This window comes from Petromyzon marinus, chromosome 10 (genome assembly GCF_048934315.1).
Source record: "Petromyzon marinus isolate PM22_M1 ecotype Great Lakes invasive population chromosome 10, UKy_Petmar_22M1.pri1.0, whole genome shotgun sequence".
NCBI lineage: Eukaryota > Metazoa > Chordata > Hyperoartia > Petromyzontiformes > Petromyzontidae > Petromyzon > Petromyzon marinus.
Window position 1 is genome coordinate 8,503,109 of NC_133676.1, and position 18,212 is coordinate 8,521,320.

The 18,212-nt window shown below is 42.8% G+C and overlaps 1 protein-coding gene across 2 annotated transcripts; it reads left to right on the top strand.

Moving 5' to 3' along the window:
- Window positions 1-3,926: 3,926 nt before the first annotated feature.
- PDCD6IP (programmed cell death 6 interacting protein) lies at window positions 3,927-17,937 on the top strand. 2 transcript variants are annotated; one of them, XM_032951452.2, is made up of 18 exons: window positions 3,927-4,281; window positions 7,766-7,820; window positions 7,933-8,002; window positions 8,257-8,384; window positions 8,983-9,136; window positions 10,095-10,195; window positions 10,748-10,879; window positions 11,169-11,391; window positions 11,573-11,696; window positions 11,849-12,026; window positions 12,280-12,391; window positions 12,507-12,676; window positions 13,019-13,267; window positions 14,597-14,731; window positions 14,879-14,973; window positions 15,087-15,195; window positions 15,604-15,761; window positions 16,139-17,937. In XM_032951452.2, exons 1-18 carry the CDS (start codon window positions 4,085-4,087, stop codon window positions 16,389-16,391), a joined length of 2,643 nt encoding a protein of 880 aa, XP_032807343.2. In that variant the 5' UTR covers window positions 3,927-4,084; the 3' UTR covers window positions 16,392-17,937. The 2 variants fall into 2 exon arrangements, with proteins under 2 accessions (XP_032807343.2, XP_032807345.2); XM_032951454.2 differs by having other exon boundaries at window positions 3,929-4,281; window positions 10,763-10,879.
- The last annotated feature ends 275 nt before the right edge of the window (window positions 17,938-18,212 follow it).

The window sequence follows — 18,212 nt, forward strand, 5'->3', positions numbered from 1 at the left end:
AACAAAATCAACAACATACTCATCATGAATCATATTTTGTATGGACTCTACAATACGGTACATTTCTTCATGCGCGACGCAAAGTAGTTAGTGTACAGGGTAGGTGAAGGTGATAGCGGAGGCGACGGATACGAGAAAGAACAGATGCTGTCAGCGACGTAAGTGTGGGTTGAAGCGACGCAAATCAGGCGGGGCCATTAATAACGTGGTGACGGATTTGCGAAACGACGAAAAAATGGGGCATTACAAATAATATGAATAACTCAATTTCATTGTTCTGTTTATGCAATATCACTTGGGATATTGCTTGGACGGGCATGTAGCCCAGCGGGAGGTAGCGTGTTATCCGCTTGTTGCGGAGGCTCACGGTTCGAATCCATTGGCTGCCCTGGTTATCACTGTGGGTGTTAAAAATATACAGTGACGTCATTCGCAAGAGCAGGCCATTGTTCGCCTGCGTCAGTGTCCAAATTATAAAAAAAATACTTGTAAATTACTGATAAGAGATTAAAAAAGCAACTACAGTATCGCCCCTTACTGAGAAAACGTGGCAGGACCCGCCTGCAAAAACATCAGTGACACTCAGTGGGGTTTTCTTGGGTGAGCCTCCCAGGAATATGTTCGCTTTATCCTTGAAAAGTGTACTCAATACTGCCATTCATGCTCTACTGGTGATTTCTTGGTTGATTTATTGATATACATTTCCTTGCCTGTCTCTCGTAATAAGCTAAATGTACGTGGAAATTTTAAAGCTTATGAATCTGATAAAATAATTCATTTAAATGCTGTGATCCAAATCTACGTGGATGGAGGTACTTGGAGAGTACTGGAAAGATTTGCATATAACACGTAGGCTTTCGCGACATATTATCCATATTACAGTTTTATTGGGGGTTAGATCGCGTAAATATGTGTCGTTAAACCCGCCACCACCCGACAACCAATTAGTAAAGTTTGTCACGTAAACAGAACATGCCAATTCGTTATTAGTACAGCACACCGGTGTGTTGGAGAGCAAAGCCACAACATTTACAATCTGAGTACGACGTTTCGCTCGTAATTACAACTATTATGGTGTATGCATATATTTCCCAACATCTCTGTTTAAGAATTGTAAAATGTTTGTTTTTACATAGAAAACATACCGTACTTAAAAACTAAAAGCTACACACATATCAAGACATTCATTTTAAATATACCACAGGTGGAGTGGTGGCACAGTGATTAACACACTTGAGCTGGAAACCCGCCTACAGCTAACATCATTGGCAAGCAATATCTGAACCGGTTCTGAGTCCGCCCCGTTTTTAACAACCCACCCTGACCAACTTACGGTCAAACGATCAACACATGACCGACATGGCATGGGGACGTTTTCATCCAGCAGTGGATTGACAAAAGCCTTTATAAAAACTAAGAGTCAATAGTGAAACATTCTTGTTGAACATTCTTGTTGAAGGGTTTTGTCTGATTTAATTCAATTCCTATATATATAACAAAATAAGCGCTCTTTGTTAAGTTCGTGTGTGGTTATTGCCCGAATAGTGAGTTCTGAAATGGCCTGCACAGAGACTGTTGGGCAGTAATACTGTAGTGTGTATACAATGTTACATGAGTAGCTAGCACTGTTCTGAAGCCGTTGGTCTGGGTTACCAAATCGAGCTCCAAAAATGTCAACCCCATTTGGCAAAACTGTTTCCCTCTGTGACAATACTGTCGTGTCATTTTGGAGTGAGTCATGGAACTTGCTGTACGCTATGGGATTTGGTACTTTCTGTGCATTTGTTTATACATACGTGGTCCTCGTGAAATCAAAATCTAGCGGAACATCCAGTCAGTGGTCCAAAACCACAAAGCAATTACGTTTTTAGGCCAAGGGACATCAGTGATCAGTGTTATCTGAAATTGTCTCTGGGTCCGTTCCCAGAGGCAATACAACACGACACTATAGGTTACACGTTTACCAAGCGTGAAAACGGACGCGTTTGATTTCCGAATGAACCCTTGAACGCGTTTTGAAATATCTATTGCTAAATCCGCACTTTAGGGTTTTCTTAGCCGCGTCTCTTTCTTGTTGTTATCAACTCCTTGGGCTGTTGTGTAACAAAGAGGTGACGTGCATCTTTCCTCTGGGCGTTGAGCAAGAGTCACATGTCTTGTGGAGTGAGGTCACAGGCTTGGGCACCGCAAAACACGTGCCTCGAGACGTCACCATGCAAATGTCAACGCGCTCGGAGGTTAACGCCTTCACGGTGCCACGGCGTCTCTGGATATCGTAACGGTGCCATGGGAGTACCGTACAATACACGGATAGAATTCGGGTAGACTGTATTCACTTTATGCGGACTGTATTTAATTGCGCATGCGTGTACGTCCATGTGCAGCCCTATTGCAAATCTACTGCTGGATGAGGTGCACCCACACGCCGTTGAGGATTGTGTATTTGACCAGATTACATGACGCTAGTCGGTGCGGCGGGTTTGTAAAGGCGCGGAGTATACAAGTACAGGACAACACTAGGTTTAGATGCACTGCTCACTGCTGGCCATAACCCTTACGATACCTGTTTCTTCTATGTCATTAAAACACAAACCCTGTTATACACATTTACTGAAGCACCATGTATCATCTTCCTGACATTCCCCACTCATGCGGGGTCTCTGGCTGCCTGCTCTTTTTCTCCACGAATTCCTTGCCTGGGCCATTTCAACATCCACTCCAAAGTTATTTATATCTTGGTTAACCACTTAGAACCGCCTCTTTCAATTCATATCGACGCATAAAACTACTGCCACTTTATCCGCCTTCACCAATGAACCGTCCACACCCAAAACTGGACAGTATTTGTCCATGGCGCAACTATAATTTCAATAGGCGTTTAGCAATCCGACCTGGCGTACATTCGATTAAATCTAAAGCACAGTAAAATAATTTCCCCGTGTTTAAAGCCACTGTGGTTTTTTTTATTTGTTTTCTGGTAACCTATTTGTGCATGGCGATTGTGTAACTCGTCGTTGTTTCTCGAGACGTTCACATTTTCCGACCTCTTTGTTGTCATATCCACCCATAAACCATACCAAGTGAGTCCCCAACCTCCCATCGAGTTGGATATTCGACTTTACAGTACTACGGTGTGCAGGCACGATGTACCCTATAGCATGCCTGTCAACCCATACGGTTTACCCGTATTATTATACAGGGAAATTGAGTTTTCAGCTCCATACGACGTACGGCCGTTTCAATAGGGCAAACAAAAATGTGTTTGTGTTTCTCCCTTGTGATGGGACTATGTAGCATAAACGTTGAGATTTATAAGGGCACGGGGTGACCAATGTCTGAATTAGTCTGTAATAAGTTAGGTACTTTTGACTTAAAGCTTTCGTGACTGCAGGGATTCATATTCTTGGTTCTTTCGGTAAAGTCACGTAGAAGGGAAACAATAAAATAATACAAATATAAAACAATAAAATTCTCACGACGTTTCGACAGCAACACAAGCAATCATCATCAGGTGTGAAAACCACAGCAAGAAAATTTGTGGTTTTCACACCTGATGATGATTGCTTGTTTTGAAGTCAAAACGTCGTGAGAATTTTATTGTTTTATATTTTTATTATTTTGTTTCCCTTCTACGTGACTTTACCGAAAGAACCAAGAATATAAGTTAGGCACTTATAAGGGGTTGACAGGTTTGCAAGTCTCTTCAGGATGTACGGGGGAGGGGATAGTTTTTTCTGTGAATACTGGACGTCTGTAAAAAAAAGTTTTGAAGCTCATCGTATTTCTCCTTGAGAGTACAGTATAGGTAACTATTCGTATTGTCTCACACACGCACACACGGTGGGGAGAGAGAGAGGCGAGGCTCACTTGTGGCCAGTGGGCAACTGGCTTGCCCAGCTTGTCAAACGCCTCACATCCGCCCCGAGGGCTGGCCCCACCCCCACTCCTCTTCCTCCCACTTCCGCGTATTAAATGAACGCTCGCTCGCTCACCATCGCTACGCTCCCACAAACGTACGCGTCCCCTTCGTCTCTTCGTCTTTAACAACAACAACAGCAGCAGCAGTAAACGCCGCGAGAAAGCCATGGCGACGTTCGTGACGGTGCCGCTGAAGAAGTCGTACGAGCTGGACGTGGCCAAGCCGTTGGCCCGCTTCATCCTGGACACGTACGGCCCGGGCCACGACTTCGCCAAGAGCCTCGAGGAGCTGAACGCGCTTCGCAAGAGCGCCGCGTGCCGACCCCTGGACAAGCACGAGGCGTCGCTCGACCTCCTCGAGAGGTGTGTGTGTGTATGTGTGTGTGCGTGTATCCAGGGTCTGTCCACTGCTGGATGAAAAATGTCCTTTTCCCCCTTTGTAATGAGCGCGAATTTGCCGCAGGGCCTTGGTCGCGTTTCGGAAAAGTGTTGGCTCGCTGGTGACGGCGGCCCGCGTCGTCGGCAGTCTGCCGGTAGCCCGCGCATTCCCTTCGCTTGAATTGAGGCAGATTTATAATGATAGTATCGTAGAAGAGGGAATTCACAGGGGGATGAAGGCGTCGTTAATAATAGTGAAGTGTATTCACTGCTAGATGTGAAGGCCTCAATCGTGAAGGCCTTAATAGTGTACTGTATCAACTGCTTGATGAAGGAATCGTCGTGCTGTACAAGGGTTGTCTTAAAAGTGTACACAAGTGACGTGTTTTTCACTGTACTGTACTTTGGTATACTTTTAAAAGACACCCTGCATTTAATTGTGTATCCACCATTGGATTAAGGGCTCCCCAATAGGACTGTCATCAATAGTCCTTGTTGGATGAAGGCCTTATATTCCAGTCGTTGTATCCACGACTGGATGAAGAACTCCCCATCTCAGTAGTCTACCCACCGCTGGATGATCCTCCGATCGTCAGAAATACAATAATCAACAGTCCAATGAATGTTCACCGGTGGATGAAAGATTCCTCCACCTCTCCAGGCGTTGCCACATGACCCCACGACCCTGGCTGTGTGGCAATGTTTTATGGTCTGGTGGATTCGAGTCCTCTTGACCCATGCCACACGTGCAGGTACATGGCAAGGGATTAGGCGTTCATCCATACGTGGCTCGCCTCGAATTCATACCAGTGAAGGGGAGTCATGGGCAAGCCGGGCGTGGTGATGGGGCCCCACCTTCCCCTCGGGTGCCCTGCGTGTGTAAGCAAATGTACAGGCGTGGCCGGTGAAGAAGGTGCTGCACAATATGCAATCCGCGGTATAGTTACATGTGGACACCTACAAAATACGATGCAATACGATAGGAGACCGCAATGGGGGAGCACGTGGACGTATGAATAAACGAAAATAAGAGACGTCTAGAACTTGGCATAAGTGGGCCTGTGCTCGAGGAGGGAATGTTTGTCGATGGGCTAGGCTGGTGACAGTGGTAGTACAGTATAACCAAATAACACCACCATGGAGATGGAGTGATGAGATCGGCTCACGTGCAGGAGTGGCATTGCGGGGACATGTTCAGTGCATGAGCGATGCAAATTTTGTCAACACATGCCTACGGTTTTGACATGAAGTGTCTCATCAGCAGTCACGGCGTTCTTGTATCAATGCTGGCGAACGGCCAAATGTTATCGGCGAGGGGATCCTCACATTACGATATGTTCAATGCATAACAAACACACGCACACCAATAATAAGTTAATGTCGTTGCGGAGAATACTCTACAGTAAGTAGTTAAAGTTAGCTAAACGTCTACAGTGTAGGTGATGGCAGTGGAGAGAACACCCGATCGGTGACTTAAAGTTCTACCCCGCACGGACGAAACCTTCTTTTTGCCGCTCCCCTATTCTTCCACGAGTTATTTTGTCGAAACGCTAAATAAAAAATCTCTAAATGGACGGTTTCCGATCGTGCGACACTTGGGAGACCGAACACCGACGATTGAGGCCCGTCTTGCCTGAGCGGCTTCCGGGGAAATAAGAGCGGGGAGGCGGTAGACCCGACCAGGCGAAGCCGTGGGAGGGTGAAGAGTACCCGGTGTGGTTCCTCTACGGCGCATTGTCCAATACTTTTCTTGATTTGATAAAATAAACAACAACAAAAACACGAAAGTTTGAACTTTTAATTTGTGAAACCAGGTGTTTGACGTTGCGGTGGTTTATACTGCATTGCAGATTTTTTTTATTTTAGAGACGGTGACTTGGGTAGGCCTTTAATCCAGCAGTGGATTTGACCGTGGCTAAGGATGAACTTGCACAACTCTGGAATCGATCGTCGTTGCTGACGTTGTGCAGTCTGTTGTTGCACTTATTAAGACGCGGATGAGATTAATTGGATGAGTTGTGTTCAACTTTACTGTCCAGCATAGTTACTAATTGAGTTTAAATAAGAGTTTTAACGGAATTTAGTTGGAATAGTTAAAAGCACAGGTTGTGGTGAGTAAAAAGCCTGCTTGTGTTCACATTAAAGTGCAGGCTTTGTATAATGTATTTTAGGTGTTGGGACATTAAAGCTGAAAACACAAACACATGTAGACGTCAATTCACTGCATTATTAGATCCTATCCTCCCACCCCGTAGTGTGCAGGTCGTGGTGGTTATTTGACCATACTTCACCGCACCGGGCACTGCGGGTTTGTCAAGGCGGGGACTGTGGGCGTACAGTACAACTGCTTTTTCCGCACTGCGGTTCGCTGACAATGTAGCCTCTCATTAGGCTACAATACCCGATGTGTGTGCATGGTTGTCGCTGATCCAAGCACTATCCAGGGAAAAAAATCTTGCTTAGTTTCTGAGATGTGATGATCGGCCGCATTCCAGGTGATTTGGTCCAAGGCTGTGAATACATTGACTCGCATATACTGCGTTCTTAAACACTACACAGTGCATTTGCCATTGCAGTCGAATTAGTATTTAAAGTTGACATTTAAAAACAAGGCAAACTTGATGAGAAATGTTGTCATAATGTGCCATTAGTATGTCTTGTAGTGGGAAGGGCTTCATCCAACAGTGGATAGATAAAAGAACTGGACATATTTACGGGTTTTTTTTTTTACAGGATAGCTTGCCTAGGGGTATGGATGGGCCTGGTGTACACTGTATGAAGTAAGTTTTGGTTTGAGATTGTTAAAACCAGAATTGATCATTGCATCGCAAGCCCATAGTCCAAACATTTTGTACTAAAAGTAATTGTAATTGTTGGCAAAATGTTAATATTTCGGCTGCATAAAAATATGAATTGTACAAAAATACATTGCGAATTACTATGGTCAATGTATATGCTGCACATAATAATTAAGGTACTCTTCTGGGCAAACCACTGCCCAATAACTCATTAACCAACACTTAAATTAACTTGGAGCTGAGTCGTAAAAAAAAGTGTGGCCACAGCCGTTGCTATATCAAGCCTTGTGTATGCAGGGCTGTTTATTTTAGAGCTCTGTAATTAATTAATCAGTTTAATCTTATGAGGTGGCCTTGTGCAAAATTATCTTATTCTAATTATTAAGGTTTTATGCAGAGTTGCTTCCCATCCGATCACTATCCAGGTTAAAACCTTTTGAGCTCTGATAGCAATAATTAGCAATGACTATGCAGTGGGAACCAGAGGGCATTACAGAAAAATCCTTTGTTATACTGAGCTGTACTCCCTCATCTGTTGTCTTTGCCTTCACCAACCCACAGTGACAAGCTCACACTGAGGAAGGCCCTCGCCTAGCAGTGGATTTACAAAAGTGCTATCCATGTACATTATTTGTTCAATTGACTTTGTCTGTGTTTTTTCTTTTTGCCAGGTATTATGATCAGCTCTGTGCCATTGAGCCAAAGTTGCCCATTAATGAAGGCCAGGTAAATAAACGTGAAACTCTAAGCCACTTTCTATGCCTATATTGTGTGTCACAAACACTACCCACGTGTGCTTTTGTGGTAACCAGTAATGCAACCATTTCATTTGTTCCAGAACCCAATTAATTTCACATGGAGGGATGCCTTTGACAAAGGATCACTGTTTGGGGGCTCAGCAAAACTTAGTAAGTTCAATGCCGTCATAATTGTAGTACAGATGGCTGAAAATATTTTCAGAAATACTAAGTATACAGTATATTATACATTTCAGTTAAATAATTAACATTCTCTTTTGTGATTGTGATGTTTATTTACAGCATGGTACATTTCATGATGGCACTTTTAAAAAGTGGTGCCTTTATATTCGTAGCAAAGAAAGTGCGGTAACTCGACGCGCACACAAATAAGTTTGGTTTCTAAATCTCTAAATCTTTCTCAGCCATCCCGCGGGCCAGCTATGAGAAGATTTGTGTACTATTCAATATTGGTGCTCTCATGAGCCAGATCGCTGGTGAGCTCAACCTAGACAGTGATGATGGCATGAAAACTGCTGCCAAGTACTACCAGGTAGGTATCTCATTTTGTTTGGCAAACACTGTATTCCTCATTGTATTTCATTGCTATGTCAGCTATAACTATGATTAGTGGAAATGCTGTTCGTCCTCTTGGTATTCCAAGTTATATGGTAGTTCTAGCACAGTGGTTCTTAACCTTTTCTGGAGCCTTGCATCCCTTTGGTTCTCAATCGTAAAACAATATATAATCTTAATAAATACATAGGTTTAATGAAACAAAGTAGTTGTACTCATGTGCCCGTGCTTAATTAGTGTTTTCGATGATTTGCCTTCTAAAACATATGGCATGTCTTGCACCCCCAGGGGGTGTGTGCACCCCAGATTAAGAACCACTACTCTAGCATATCAAAACAGCTGCAGTATACAGCCAGTGTTTGTGTTGTTTTGGCAGGAATATTGTTTTAGAAGGAAAAGAGGGGCATGATACAAGTTTGAAGTGGCCACAGTTAGCCAAAGTGTTAAATGCTTATTAAAGTGTACAAAAGTATAATGGTTACATTTACATGCCTGAAAAAGTTTGCTAAATGTGTTTATTGCAAAATGAGTATCTCTTTCTAAATTACTGCCCCTTTCTTATCGACACCTATTAGCAAGCGAGCGGCTGCTTTTTGCAAATCAAGGAGTCTGTGCTGAGTGCGCTGAACCGCGAGCCAACAGTGGACATCTCCCCTGACACAGTTGGAGCGCTCAGTGTTATCATGCTGGCACAGGCCCAAGAGGTGTTCTACATGAAGGCCAGCGCTGGTGAGTCCTTTGTGCCATCTACATGGCGTTATTTTGCATTGCAAATGTATGTAATTTCAGTTATAGTGTATTTAATTACTTAAAATCAAATCACCTGGAATGCTCCTAATCTCAAAAGCTCTGCAGGGTTGAGCCTAGATACTTCTTGGATGGGCAACCACTATGCATAGCAGGTGTTATAGGCTGTGGGGCTGCTCAATGGACAGCAGAGGGCATTGCAGCAGCATTAATTGGGGTACTGTATTTATGTGCTCCCACATCTGTTCTCCCCTTCAACCTGCATTGACCAGTGTGGTGGTGTATTGTCAAATAATCCTTACTATCCACAGTGTAGGGAGGCCCTCATCCAGCAGTGGATGTAGTCAATTTGATGCAGATAACGGCTTTTAAATGCTTGAGTAAACTGCAGCTGTGATAGAACAGATTTCCACTGGTATTGAAAACTGCCCAAAGCTGCTTGGCATGTCCAGTGTGCATCACTCGCGTTACATAATAACGACAAGCCATTGTATGTAATGGCTGTTGTGTTTAATCACTTGACGTATTAAAATATACGGTTGGCATACATTTGTTAATTTTATTACACCTAACATTGGAATGTCTATGACCAAGTCATAGCACCATGCACGCCATGTTTTCACAGGTAACTTTGGGGTAGTTGCTACGTTATATGCAGCAGAGGGCAGTGCGGCAAAGTCCGTACTATGATGCTATGCTTTTTTGTCTGCTCCCCCCACCCTCAACCTATACTGAGCATCATGGTGAAGTATGGTCAAATAACCCCCAATGACATGCACACCATGGGAAGGCCCTCATCCAGCCTTGGATTGACAAAAGGGCTATCCATGTACAATACTGTACTGGAAATGTGAACATTTGGTTTGTTCAGGTGAACACATGAAGTAGATCAGTTATAAATGGTTTGTCTGTGTGGTACCACTGATATGGATGATTGCAGACAAAATGAAGGACGCGATTGTTGCAAAACTGGCTAATCAAGCAGCTGACTATTATGGAGATGCCTTTAAGCAGTGCCAATACAAGGAGCAGCTGCCTAAGGTAAGCACTCTGGGGTTATGTTTACTTTAAAGGATATGTTAATCACATCTTGCACTAACTTACACTTGAAATCTAATGTAGTGAAAACTCATAAACCTCCAAATCCTCTTCCAAAGGCAGGACCTCTAATTTTTTTCCAAAATGGTCCTCCATATTTACTTTATTTCTTGAGGCAGCAAATTGTACATTTCAGAAATTATTGAAATTTTAAACTTTTTAACAAGAACTTTGCTAAATACTAACATTTGTTGACTTTCCTTTTAAAACTTTTTTTCAGCCTAACCAGTAACTTTTTTCCCCCACTTTTGTCTTCCCCTCCCTTCCTGCTCGCTGTCCTGATGCTCTTTTCTGTTTTACATGTTTTTCTCCATGTCCCATATCACTGCACTTTGCCACGTGCTACTTGACAATGCCGTGCCTTCACTTTCACTGGGATTTTGTGTATGTTAACTTGCATGCGCTTGTCGATTTTGCATGCACTGTGCTGCTCTGTCTTGTGTGTACGGTGTGCGGCGCGTGGGCGAGCGTGGGGTGGTCGTGCCTGGGTGCCAGTATTTTTATTTCCAGGAGGTGCTTCCTCTTCTGGCTGCCAAGCACTGCATCTACCAGGCCACAGCCCAGCTACACCAGTCTAACGTGGCCAAACAGCAAAAGAAATTTGGAGAGGAGATCGCAAGACTCCAGGTATATTCTAACACGGCAGCATTGGTAATTTGGCACAACATATTTAATGAATGCGTAAATATGTAAGAAACATGCGAGTCTAATGACTATTTATTACTTTTATTCTATTAAACTCTGATTATTAATTTCTATAATGAATACTCATTCATTAATCTATTTACCATAAGACTTATTTCTGGAACAAATCAAATTGTCTTGGCCACAAGTTTAAGGAACACATGATGCTGCAAGCAGATTTAGCCTGCTTATGAGTTTCTGAATGTCAAATGAGAGTGACCTTTCTACGCAGCACGCAACGGACCTTGTGAAAACGGTCACGTCGCGTTACGATGAGTACATTAGCGTCAAAGATCTGTCTGACAAGATCAGCCGGGCGCTAACTGCAGCCAAGAAGGACAATGACTTCATCTACCACGATCGGGTGCCAGACATTAAGGACCTGGAAGCTATTGGCAAGGCCACCCTTGTGAAGCCCCTGCAGCTCGCCAGCCCCATGAGCCCCCGATTTGTTGGTAAGTCAAACAAAGCAGTTCTTTTTCCTCTTGTCATTCTTTTTGCGATTGATCAACAATAACTTTTTGTTTCTTACTGGCCTCGGTCACAATGATTAACAACATTTTTAAGGACTTACCTTGTATACATTCCTAGCATTGCTTGTTGTTCAATTCGTTTTTGTAATTTTTGTTTGGTCAGACCTGTTTGAAAAGATGGTACCACTGGCTGTGAACAATGCTGTCACTGCATACAACCAAAGGAAGGCTGATCTTGTCAACAGATCTGTAATGCAAATGAGGGAGGCAACCACTCTTCTCAATGGGTAACAGCTCACATCTTTGCAACAACATTTTTTTAAGCATCACATTCATAAAGTTACGGTTTAACTAAATTGATTTCCATGGCTGGATTATATGTATTTCACGTATGCAAATTAATGGTTGGTAAATGTTTGACTGTACTTTACACTCACAGAATCTTAGCATCGCTGAACCTGCCAGCTGCCTTAGAAGACTTGTCAGGTGACACAGTGCCACCTTCCATTCTGGAGAAGTCCGTGGCTATCGTCGAAAAAGGGGGGCTGGATAAAATTGACTACTTGATGAAGAACCTTCCTGAGTCTCTGCAACGTAATCGTGAGATTCTAAATGAGGTAATGGCCATTTATTTAGTTCATGCTTTTTAGAGTGAAATTATACATACGATACTAATGGTTCCTCCACTGCAGATTAAACATCTGTGATATTATTTCTGATCCGTTCATATTAATCCTCTTTACAAACTTAACATCAGTTTGACAGTGCAAAGTTGGGATATATGCTAGGCATTGTTCCATCACATAGTCCACATCATATGAAAAACTGCTGTCATTTCCTCCAATGAATAATTCCACTTTGCTTGCCCAGGCTATGAAGATGCTGAGTGAGGAGGAGGTCACAGACAATGACCTAAGAACTAAGTTTCAGCAGAAGTGGCAGCGCACACCCTCGAATGACCTCTACAAGCCGCTGCGTGCAGGTTGACGCTGCACTGTTGCTATTTTTCTTTTAAACATTGTGAAAATTAGGAATGGAAAATAATCTGCATATTACCATGAAACATTTTAATCTGGAATCTTTTTTTTTTCTTCCAGAGGGTGACAAGTACCGTCACCTTATTGACAATGCCGTGAACGCGGATGGGGTCGTCAAGCAGAAGTATAACGAGCACCGGGACTACATCGCGATGCTCAGTCAACCACAACAGGAGCTCAACGCTGCCATTCCATCTGCCAATCCTGCAGCTTCTCTCGCAGGCAGCGAGGTAAGAGAGTGATGGTCGTGTTACTGTCAATTACTATAAATTTGTTGTGCCCTCTGCCCCTGGTGATAATTATTTAGGATAAGGCTGCCTGTAAATGTTGATAACGAGCAGTGCCAGTGGCAGAGCTATCTAGTGTGCAGCCAGTGCAACTGCATCGGGGCCCGGGGGCTGGCTTAGGCAAGAGGTGACGAAGAGGGGAGGGGGGGGGAAAGGGGTCAGGGGAGGCCATTTCAGTCCTTGCTCTAGTGCCGATGCACTGGAGCAAGGAATGGTTGGTGTGTATGTCAATAGAGTACCTCTTCAAGGCCAAGTGCGTTGTCTCATATGTCATCCTCTGTGCAGACGGTGCAGATTTTGCGCTCGCTGCTGGCCGACCTGGACACCGTGAAGGGTGGACGAGAGGCCCTGGAGGGTGAGCTGCGCAACGTCGACTCGGACATGACGGGTCGCTTCCTGGGGGCACTGGCTCAGGACGGGGCCCTCAACGAGGAGGACCTCTCGCGCACTGAGCTGGAGCGGCTGTACGGGCCGTACACGCAGCGCGTCACGGAGAGCATTCGGCGTCAGGAGGAGCTACTCAAGGACCTGCAGGTGCAGCAGCTGATGTTATGACGAGAACTACTTGGGTGTTAACAATGGATCGTCGATTTTTTTTCTTTCAAAAATCCTTCATGGAATCGAATGTAGAATCCAGTTTAATTTTAGTTATGGTCGAACTGATTGATATTGCAGGAAAACATTTAACTGCATGGTAAATGTGAATATGATTGGTCACAGGGTGTAACCATGAATACAAAATATTAAAAAAACTTGCATCCAGTGCAGAATAGAGGCCTCACCACAGGTAACGAAGCTTGTTTGACGTTGATCACGTTGGTCGGTGCAGGTTGGTAAACCAATAATAGATTGGGTTTTTTAAATCGTTTCTTTTGTTTGTGATTATCATAAGATATAGTTGCAGTGGACAGCTGTAAAAAGTAAGTCAATTTATTTTCAGTATTTTACAATGTAAATGATCAACTTAAGTACATGCATTATATGACTTAAATTATTAGACAATTCACATTTTCATGCTGTCTCTTACTGAGTTGCAATTTTTGTTGATAATTTTTGTGTGGGGTCTCGCATCTGAGGGTGAGGTTGAAGTGGGGTTAAAAATGCAAAATGGTGTCAGCCTGTACAGTATTGGACCAAAGTCCAAGCAATTGTTCACACCTGAAAGATATTTACCATGTTTCCCCAACAAACACCTGTCCGTAGCACCCTGCCTGATGCAAGGTTTTGTTAAGTGGCAGTGGTTAGCATTCTTCATTACAATTATATTTTATTCTCAGCTATGACATGGTCGTGCACGATGAGTGATATCTGTCTGGTTGTGGGTTGTTCCAGTAGAAATTTCCCACACCTCCGATTCGCATAGTTGGCGACATACGGTGCGAAAAGAAATTCAACGTACATACAAAATGGCTCAAAGTACTTGCTACGGTGCGCAGTGGCCACATTTTCTTACCCTTAAATTCTTCACAGAGCCGAGAGCCAAAAGAAACTCACAACTATACACGTTCTGGGGCTGGTTGGCTCTGGAGTTTTGAATTTACAAATATGCTGGAGCACTGATGTCTGGTTCCACTGCCAGGGTGGATGCCCCTGTGCCCACTCCGGCTTCTGCACGTATTTTTCGTTTTCAAAGATTGTCATATTGAAAGAAGTATACCATTTTGTATTTTTGCAAGCTGGCGTGTAGCCTTCCCTTGTATATTTTACGTTTACCTGTAGTGGCAAGAAAAAAGCAATAACCTTGTGTCACTTGTAATGTGCTTTCAAATGGCATACTCGCCCATAAGTGCTTGTGAACAGCACTTTCCCTCACAGTCTGTGCCAGGGCTGATATCTTTTCGTGTTTGCTCATGCGCACTGTAGGTGCGCCACCAGGAGTTCGCTCAGCAGAAACAGGCGAGCACAGAGTCAAACTTGCGGGACGAAGTCCTGCGGAAGCTGGCTGCCGCCCATGACGGCTTCATGCAGCTCCTGGGAAACCTGGAGGAAGGAAACAAGGTGCGGATAAATAAGTGCTTTTATGTATTTTTTTGAAACAATTACTTTGGAAATGGAATTTTATTTCTCACAAATGTACTTTTAAAAATTAAAGTAAAATGTTCATTCGCAATGAACTAATATGACTTTTCTCTCCATATATTGCAGTTTTACGGTGACCTGACGGAGATATTGCTTAAATTCCAGAGTAAATGTAATGACATAGTATTTGCTCGCAAAACTGAGAGGGAAGAACTGCTCAAGTGAGTTCAAAAACTTGACTTTTGTTTGAATATATCTTTTTTTTTATAACCAACCATCATGAGCCATGTTGGCATCTGTTGTATAATGTTTTTTTTCATTTTTGCTCCTGTAGAGATATCCAGCAGAAGATTGCCAAAGAGCCATCTGCCCCAGTCCTGGGTGTGCCAGCATATCAGACATCAACTGAGAAGCCCCCCCAGCCTCTACCCCGCACTACTGCGGTGCGCATAGCTCTTAAAACAATGCATTTGTTGATATGAAACCAAAAATGTGTGCTTAAGGTCTCGTATTTTAATAATTTAATGTATATTGCTTTTAAGCACAATTTTTCCCATAACTCTCACTTGCATTAAATTGTGAAGATGAAGCTTTGCTTCGTTGTCAGAAGATGGCAGTGCAGCAATATATCCATCGTGGTACTGTGCTATGCACCCTAATATATGTTGCCTGCACTGACAAGCGTAATGAAGTATGGTCGTCTAACCTCTACAACCCGCATGGTGTGGGGAGGCCCCCATCCAGTGGTGGATTGACAAAAGGTCTGTACGTGTACAGAACTGGTTACATTTTCAACATCCTATCTAATTTTTCAATTGCGCTAATCTTGTTTGTGTTTTTTTTTATTGCAGCCAAGCAAGCCTCAGGCACCGCCACGTCCACCCCCTCCGGTTCCTCAACCGACTCTCAGTGCGGCCCCAGCTCCTGCTCCAGTCGCTGCAGCGAGTACACCCTCCACAGTCTCCATGGCACAGGGACCCCCGTTCGCATCCTACCCTGGCTACCCAGGGTGTGTGCACCTGCTTATTTTGACCATTTCGGCAGGAGGCCACCAGATGGCCGTTGCCGAATTGCATGCTTCGTTTGCAGAATGCAAAAGCATAGTGAGGTGTGCATTAATTCGAATGTAAAAGTATAGCTTTATCTTATATTTTGCATAAATGTAAACAATTTTACATGCATGATGCTATGCACATATCATGAGTGCTAAGAATCAGGTTTTGTAAATGAATTAATAGTTTGTTACACACTGACTGGTAAGAATAAGACTGTTGGCAAATAATTGACTGCATTTGAGCCAGTCCTAAAACCAATCTATACAGTTGCACATGTGTAACGAATGTTAACCTCTTTTTATGCTTGTGTTTCTCTCTTCTTGCCCTGCAGTGCTGTGCCCATGCCAATGGGATTCAATCCTTATACAACCTACACCCAATACGCAATGCCACCCTACGGTGCCCAACCTCAGCCAGGCCAGGCATATCCCCAGGGACAGGCACAGTACGTACAGCCCCAAATGCCTGGCTATCCGCAGGGCCAGATGCCCACATACACTCATCCATACGGATACCCCCAGCAGCCCTACCCTTACCAGCAGGCATACAATCCCAATAACCCGAATCCTTACAGCCAACAGTGAGCTAATAAATCCACATTGGCACAGGAAAGGTTGCTCCAAAGGTTTTGGTGTGGCTACGTAAATATAAAACCAATAACGGTTTCCTTGTTTGTGTTTGATGTTAATTAGATTTTTTTTTTAAACAAGTTGAGTTTTCTTTGGAACATTCAGTTGTACTTGATAGGTTTACTACACAAGAGTATACAGTAGAAAGCATTGACTCCTGCTATTGTTTTGGTGTTATGAAAGTGTGTTTATAAGTGACCTTATTAAACGTTATTAGTAAATCTCTGGTATAATTCAAGTTTGTTTAGGAGAATATAATTTGGATGTTACGATCAAGAGATGCTGGGATACTGTATGACTTGGCAAGCTTGCAAAATGTGGCATTTGTACTCTTCATTATAGTTATGTAATTTTATTAAGTATATATAAACATGTCCTCTAGCCTAGTACCAAAATAATTTCACGGCAGATGAGGACATAAGAGGGGCCCTGTTAATTTCCCACATGCCTTTGGAAGAACTTGAACTATTAAAGCTGTTGTAACAATTGTCCCAAACAATACATCTCTTTCCTCTGAGGGTAACATGGGTTAAGATATATTGAGCTTTGTGCAACTTCAGATAAGAGATTAGAATTAGACAACGGTAGGCATTTGTTCATGAGAAAATACATTTTAAAAGTTTTGTAATTTTGCAGGTATAATAAGAACTGGTATCATCCTATCTTAGTTTTCGGTCATATTAAAATTGAAGTTATCGAATCGACATTGAGCGTACATGTTTTAGTTTATTATTTTGCTTTGACTTTGTTATGATTCCGTACAAAAAGTAGTATGGTAAGACTAATTTTCTTAATTGATCTGAATAATTACTACCGTATAGGTTTTTACTGATGTGTTGTAAAGCTTTCTGACGTGTTCAAATTGTTAACACATTTATTTGGCATGATATCTGACATTTAGTTCCACATGCTGGAAACACCTCGGACCACATTACAGTGCTGAATATTTAATTTAACTTTTTCAAAATATGAATAATCGGTGGCCACAGAGGTCTGCATGGATTTGCACTCTAAAACGTGTACAGTTCAATATGTGGATAACGTATGTGTACAGTCATTCTAAGCCAAAATGCATGGGATAGTAATGTGTGCCCATAGCAATGCATCTCGAGTGAATCATTTAGATTCCATTTTGCTGAGTTGCTTTTGGAATTCATAGCTCGGCCCAAAAGCAAGTATACCGAGGTATTTTATGATCGCAAATAATGCTTGCGCTGGTGTGTATAAGCGTGGAAATAAAAAAGGATGTGGTGGCATGTAATAATTGTTGCAAAGCATTCACATAGAGGCATGTGTGAACAAAAGCAAAACAATCCATGATAACCAACATCGTACTTTTAAGATGTCTCACCATGCAGGAATGGTAAATATTGGCAGTTGGGGAGTTATAATTTTTCCCTTCTGAAACCATCACTCAATTTTAATATAGTTTAATGCTTGCTTCTGTTGTATGCGCTATCTGTATATTTGCATAATATAATAAAACATCTGAATTTTTTTACATTGGCGTGGTAGAATAAAAACACTATTAGTATTCCTGAATTGTGTAGTCACTGCTGTGCACCCCAGCTTGACATGTAATTAAAACTATAAAAATCTTAATCTCTTAAAAATAAATTCTGGTTCATAATAAGGTCCAACTATCGTCAAAGGCGTATTCGTATCTGAGCAGTATGCTACCTTTCGAGGGCACCAATTACAGCCATCCATGAAATCTGACCTCTTTAATTCCATTTTCATCCTCAGATTTGATTCTCCTTGGCGATTTTAATTGGT